Raw genomic sequence first — 7622 nt, 5'->3', positions numbered from 1 at the left:
TTACATCTTTATGTCGCGAAATATTTTTACGCCTCCTCTCTAAGTTTCTATCTGATACCACGTTTTCACACTTCTCCGCCACCTGTAAGTTTGCATTTCGACACGTCTGCGAGTAAATGGTTTACTTTCTGTACTGTCAAAATTTTCGTAGTTTTCTGCCGTTTTTTTCTTCTTTTTCTTACTTTTCTGAGCGAATTTTCTCTCCGGATATCACGCGTTATTGCGACGCCGCTCATACCGCAATATCGCGAGATCATCTTCCTTGTAGCACCTTCTTCTCGTTCCGCGGAACAGTTTCGTGACAAACAAACTCACCGATATTACAAGTTCCCTCCTCGAGTGGAAACGTCTAACGAGAGGGCACGCCTGCCACTTAACTCTGACTTGTCAAGTCCTCTTATTAACCCTCAGGTGCCTGAACGAGCACTGGTGCTTTTACTCGCAAGCAGAGAACAAATGAAATACACCGGTGGAAATTACGTTTTCTATACTGTATAAACCCTTTTTCAATCGTACAAATAGCTTCTCTAATTTTTGAGATATTCACTCTTAAACCTTTCACTCGCTGCTGCAGCCTATAGGCGGTTTGAATATTTTCCCGCGCTGCGACCTTGGTGCCTATAGGCGTTTCAAATATTTTCTCGCGCTGTAAAATTAGCGCCTATAGGCGTCGCGAAAATTTCCTCGCACTGTACCGCGCTTTCACTTTAATTTAATCCTTAATTTTTGCCCTATGCTCACTTGCACCTTAATTCGATAAAATTGTAAATTAGTAAATCTAATTTTAAAATTTTAAACGGATCTCACAGATATATTTGATTAAAAATTTCCAAAAATTACCGTAAAGCGAGGAAAATTCGATACTTTCGCGTTTCGTTTCACTTCTCGCGAAGTTCGACTGATAAATTCGCTCGCGAACGCACAGTGTCTTATCTCTCGAAGCACAATATTGCAGAGAGTAGAATTACTCCGGCAACGTTGACATTCGTATACGAGAGTTTAGAAAGACCGCAGTGCCGTATTTTCACAGTAACACTTCACAGTAACACTGTTACACTTTATGTAATATGAAACTGTGAAAACATTCGGCGAAGTATGTAGGTACAACTAATGTTATAAATGATTTAACCAGACGGCGTACCGGCAGACGTTACTCGAAGGTTGCCAGTTGTTATAGTTACAAGCGATAACAATAAGCGCCGGTTCTACGTGAACTTTTGCAAAGTCAGTTAACGATGAAACGGTTTGAAAGCAATTTGCAGAATACATACAACAACTGACGCGAAGTGTAACATGTTAATCGAATGTTCTCACATCATGTGAACCTACAATCTCTTCTTTTTTTTTTAAATACAAATTAAGCGAAAATAACAGTTCATTTCTTTCTGCCAATGTCAATTTTCAGATGAATTTTCTCAAAGCTACACTTCCGCACCGATGTTCAATTTTTATACAATTCAAAACGGTAAAAATTGCGAAAAAAGTGGTGTTAATCAGTTTGGCTCGCGAACGACTCGATTATTCCAAGAAAAACTGTCTATATTATGAAATTTCCTCGATCGATATTCTACTATCGTTGTCCAACGCGCTGTACAATCGGGAGAGAAAAAAAATCGTCCATCCAGCTACGATATGACGCGTGTGCACGACGAATTTAACCACCAATTACCTGACCATTGTCCCCGATGAATTATCCGTGACGAGGCAAGAATCGACGGATGCAAAAATACCCTCTCTGCTCCTCCTCCTCTATTATACCTGCGCGTATTCCGGATCTCTATATGCATCTGAATGGCTCATCTGTCGCGAGATTCCCAGCCAATTTGAATCACTACGACACGAGGAACCATTGTACGGAACCGTTTCGACGTGTAAACTTTGTAACGCTGTATATTTTTCTTTAAAATGTATTCAGAGTTTTCCAAGTGAAAATTGCATCGGTGTGCAAATATTTTCGCGACCGACTGTACAGCAGCATGCAACGAGCGAACGCGAGGAATGAAACAGTTAACTCTGGGCGCCGTGCAATGATACGAAAAATCATAACGCGAGAGATTAAAGAATTTATACTTGGTATTATACGAGTGCTTTTCTCGGTATTACGAACCGTGTATATTTCACACGATATAAAGATGAAATTCGAGTACACATTCGAGATAATTTCGTGATTTGACGCGATGTTACCGACGGTTCTTGGAGAACAGTAGGAGGGAACAATTACTAGGATTTATAGTTTGTGATTGAAACGAGTGATTCGTGGGGGGGTAATAAGATACCATTTTAGAGATAATCGATGGATTATGTATCGTCGTTTTATCGTTGCAATCGTGGATCACGTAATACTACGTTTTATGGGTGATTTGCTGATATATTGGACTGGAATAGGATAGTCAATGTTGCGATAAAATAATGGATTTGTATAACGTGTGTTCGTTTACCATTAATAGCTTGATAAACTTGTAGTATTACGTTCTACATATTAACACTAATACGTATCGTATTCTCTGAAGTAACGGATCTCTGATATACGAAGCTTAAGATCGGTAGTATACGGAGGGTTGCCCAATTTCAGGCGCCTTTGGCCCGATTCTTTGAACACTTATAACTCTCGAACGAAGCACTATTTCCAATCTTCTTATTCTTCACTTTCGACTGCCTTCTTTATGCAGAATAATTTTCAAAAATTTATTCAATGATTAACAATGTTTTTCAATAAAAGTATTCTATTTCAATTTAAGCTGAATACCCTACAACAGGTTTTCGAAAATTGTTACATTTCCTTGTTGCAGCTGTTGTTACTTATTCTTTACACGTGAAAAAATTTTGTATCAAGTAACGAATTGGAAAGTGTACGTACCTGAGTTGGAACCTTTTGTATCCAAAGGCGGCGGGGGGTCATCAGGTGGCCTGTACATGGTATCTTCCGCCTGAGCAGGCGTGACGCTGGGAAAATAAGAAAGAAAACAACGTATTGTTATTAAATATCGATCGGTGGTCCGCCTCGTAACTAGACACGTCGTTAGCGGCGCACCGGCGCCGTTATTTTTCCAAGGATCAATTTTCCCCGACGGGGGCGTGACGAAGTGAAACTGCGGCTTCCTTAATAAAGCGGTAAATTGGGGAGTTAATAGCCTGCGTAATTGATGGAAACGCGACGATCCAGATAACGAAATGCAACTAGCCATGCCCTGATTCGCGTCTAGCCTAAACCGGCGGCCTTTAATCAGCGCGAATCAAACCCGAATATTCGAGATCGACGATAATCCGCTACGTCCGCGCGTTGTCGAGCTGTCGTTTTCGAATTCTCAATTTACAATCTTCGGAATTTTCGAATAATCAAGCTTTCACATCTCCCAAATTTCAATTTCCAAACTTTCGAACGTTCGAACATTCAAATTTCCCAATTCCCAAACTTGCAAATTTTCGAATTCTGAAATTTACGAATGTATCATTGTACTGCAGTTTCAGTCGCGTGAAATTTCGACGAACGACAGTACTCGTCCGCACTCTACCACAACTACGGCCATTCTTAACAGCAGAAGGACGAAGTTAAAATTAAACATACCACCAACTGCACTCCGAAACGAAGATACAAATTTCTTCCGCAAGGGACGAGTACTTTTTTCCAATATCTTTCTCCATTAAGCGTCCCTAATGCGCAAGCACGTCTTTTTTCCCGGAACGAAGGAGCAGAATTTTCCCTCCAGCGGTACAAATTAACTCGAAGAAGGATCATCGATGTATCAAAGCGAGGCGTTGCGAATTTTAACGAATTCGAGGCAGTGCCATTCGTGGCAACCGTTAACGAAACACTCCAGTATCCTCGACAATTCTTATTCTAATTCTCGTTTCCCCCGCGTAGATTTACCAGAAAAGGAACGTCGTTATACCGAAGGACATTCGAGAGAAAGGAGAGAAGAGAGAAAAGTACAACCATCCTGGAACGCCCTTAATGAACGTCCTTTGTTCGATGACGAATTAAATTTAGAACGACCGATGCGTCGTACCGTCATTAATAAAAGTCTTTGCTCTGCCAATTAAGCCTTTCCTTCGCAGCATTCGCCGAGTGCTTGGAACCTTCATTACAGCGAAAAATAACAACTGTTCGTGAATCACTGTGGATTTATAAATTAGCTGGAGTTCAGAATACAAAAGTTTCTCATTTCTAATTGAATTTCCTTGCAGGTTTTATGAATTAAACAAAGACTGATCGCGTCGTTTTATCAAGTTTAAAAATGATACTTGAAATTCTTCAAATATACGAGTTTGTTTATTAGTAAATGTTCATATTTGTCGCTTCAAATTTAACCAACAATTCGGAAAGAATTTTCGTCTACTAAAATATGACGAATTTACAAAAACCTATTATCACGCAATCTTGAAGTTCTAAGAAAAGTTTGAATAAAAATTCATCTATAGAAAATTGAAAAATACCTTCTATTACAATTTTCACCTTGATACACCTCTATACCAGAGTTGGGCAGTAATTAATTCTTTTGTGATCGATTATTTAACGTAATCATAGTAACTGTAATCATTAATCAGTCAATCATCGTTGAGATAAATCAGTAATCGTGATTACCGTCTGTAATTTGCAATCGTTAATCGGTAATTTTTATATCGTTCAATGATTAATTATATTTTACACGGAATGTTTGAAATGCGAGTTGTATTAACAGCAAATTACACTGAAAATAAGCATGTAACTTGTTCCAAGGATTTTCTATGCAAAACTATGTAAAAAATAAATATATTTCTAAAAAAAAATGTTCACAGTGTTGTTATTACAGCGAAAGTACAGATTAAATCAATATGAGAAATGCATTTAATAAAGCAATCACGAACATCGATTACAACAACTTCTAATTCCTTTCTTACTCATTAGCCCCTTAACCTATGATTTCTTCCCTGACTATGCAGCTAAGCGTCCGCCATTTAATGTTTTAGTACTGTATCAGGTAACGAAAGCTAATCTGTTACAGATTAAGTACATTCAGGAATCCTTAATCTTACAAATTAAAACGAAAGTTAGGATTACAATGAATTGTTCTTACTAATATATCTATTTTTCTCACATCTTCACCAGAACCTCTGTCACGAGTCTGAGACGTTGTTGTAGGTTAAAGGGTTAATCAACGATTACCGATTATTTAGTAATCAGTAGTCACGATTAATAATTGGATTTTATATTAATGGTAATTTTCAATCATTAATCGGATTACGTTTCGCCCAACTCTGATCTATACAATGATCGCCTTAAATTTTTCCGCTCAGAAATGTCCCTTAGGATGACTACGCTATCCTTTTTATCACTTGTTTTTCTCCCTCCAAGTTTTCAGGGCGACCTTCGGTGTTTTTCTAGTTGAACGCAGATCTATCGCAAAAAGAAGTTCACCTTGAGAAGTTGAAAGAAAAAAAAACTGATAAAAATATACGCCACGATAATCTTACGAGTCTCTTCGTCCCGTATTATGCGACAGAAAAGAATTTTTCATCGTTCCAACTAACAAGAGAACAATTTCACGCTGAAAACTGTAAATGAAGATTGTCGAGATCTCTTTCTCGAATCATCGTCCTCCGGAATTATCGTTGAAGTTCGAGAGAAAATGTTCCCCTAAAAGTACCACCGTACGAAGGAATATCGAGGAGAAGCAGAAAATGTCGTATTCAGTCGGTAAACAGATAAAAATACATGGAAGATTTATAGCCTGGAGCGTGACAATCTTGTCGGTTGGCCTGTGACGATTCTATTTCTCCCGTGAAATTCCCTCAAGGATGCGCCGTATCAATGGCGGCGTGTGCGAGTTACCCCGCGGGGCATCCCCTCATATCGCAATAAAGGAAGTTTCGCGCTACTTTGCCGAAGGTAATTTTCTGGTCAACGGCTACAAGCTGCGGAATTGCCTCTAGAAATATAGCTCGTCTCCCCGACCGTAGCGATCTCGTCGCCTCTTTCTCTCACGAACAATTATATCTATGCATTTGTCGCGCGCTCTTGCGTAATTTGACGATAGACGCGTTTCGCGTTAAATGAACGAGTTACGAAGAAGAAACAAGTGGAATTATTTCTATCCTTTCTGTTTAGAAAAATTCGTTCGAATTTGGGCGATTTAATTTGCTTCGAAGCTGAAAATTTCTTGAAGATTTAATGTTTTTTTCAAGATTTCAGATTTCCGGCGCAAAAATGGGTTAAAAATTACACTAAAAATTCGGCTGTAAAAAGTAAAATAATGGTGGTCGAATGATAAGTAGGGGAGACTGGGGAGGGTTGATAAGTTTTCGATAGAAAAGATTGTGTAAACGAAACTGAATAATATTTTAAAGATCTTTTTGTATATTCACATTCAACATCCTGTTCTTTAACAAAAACAAACATAAATGTTTTAAACTTAGCCAAAAACTGTATTAAAAAAATGTTACTTCGTAAATGATGTAAAACGTCTCAAGCCTCGCACGCACCTGAGGGAGGGTTGGTACATAATAACAGGAGATATGAGGCGTAAAAACAAAGCAGTCTATTTCGTACAAATTTCACAATGAAACATCTTTGTTCGAATGTTTAACCCAGCACATTGTATGTGAAAAACATTTTTCGGCGACCAAAATGAAGAGTACATATTTAGGTATGTATGTCAAAAGTTGACGAATTTTATGCTTCACGTGGAAAAAGTTTCAATTCACAGGAACATCGTTGAATTTCCACCGAGCTACTCTGCGCCTCTCTTAAAAGACAGATATCGAAGAAGCATCAGCATATTTCTGCATTCCCTTGCGGAACGCGCGAACGACCCTAACCGACCGATTCCGCCATCTTTCCACCGCGTCGAACGTTACGAGCAATCGTTACTCCGCAAATGCCCGTGGAAAAAGAAGAGAAATTGATGTCACGGATATCGATTTCCTTGGTCGGAAACGACGATCCACATTCTTCTAACGAACGTTACGTTTCAGAAGAAAAACCTCTCTCCGCACGTGAGACACGCGAGAGGTTTCCACGCGTGGATAACGGTCGCAAACATGACCTATAAGTAACACGATTGGCCAGGTTTTACCGATAGGCAGCATCAATTTTATCCGTTCAGCTTTCGTTTGCAAGGAAACGTTTTCTTCTCTCGTTCCTTCAGGATTGAACGAATCTTTCGGTATTGACCCTTTCCATCTGTGTTATAGTTGCAAAGAACAGAAACCAATCGTGAATGTTTATTGTGCGATGTATACCTAAAGTTTAACCAGCGAGTTAAATTTGCAGAGTTTGCTTGTTTCATCAGACCAGTGTATTTGTACCAGGGGAAATTGTTTTATATAATCTATAAACTGTAAGAGAGTGTTCTGGATATCGTGACGTAACTGGATAGGAGGTGATTCCTCGGGTGGAAGTAAGTTGAAAATATAGAGCGAAAGATGGTACAGGGTTTTGCGCAACAACTACAAAACGATCGTTATAACTTTAAGATAAGTTATAAACGACTCGTATAGCGCTCTCTGTAATATTGCACCTCCAGTACTGTGACGACTCTTACAGCAATCCGATTTTGTCTGTAAATCTGGCTCTATTTGCAATAGTGCATTTTCAACACTCTGACGACTTTTACAAAACTTCGACTCTATCTGCAACACTCTTT

General features: G+C 38.9%; 1 protein-coding gene across 1 annotated transcript in view; it reads right to left on the bottom strand.

The window, feature by feature from the left end:
- LOC108574238 (anoctamin-8) overlaps positions 1-7622 on the bottom strand; it is a 42335-nt gene that overhangs the window by 17747 nt on the left and 16966 nt on the right. The window contains exon 2 of the mRNA XM_017936783.1: positions 2858-2943. Coding sequence (XP_017792272.1) covers positions 2858-2943 — 86 coding nt within the window. The remainder of the gene's footprint in view (positions 1-2857; positions 2944-7622) is intronic.

The sequence above is a fragment of the Habropoda laboriosa genome, unplaced genomic scaffold (genome assembly GCF_001263275.1).
Source record: "Habropoda laboriosa isolate 0110345459 unplaced genomic scaffold, ASM126327v1 scaffold176, whole genome shotgun sequence".
Lineage (NCBI taxonomy): Eukaryota > Metazoa > Arthropoda > Insecta > Hymenoptera > Apidae > Habropoda > Habropoda laboriosa.
Note: the sequence above shows the minus strand (reverse complement) of the source record. Positions and strands in the feature narration are given on the sequence as shown.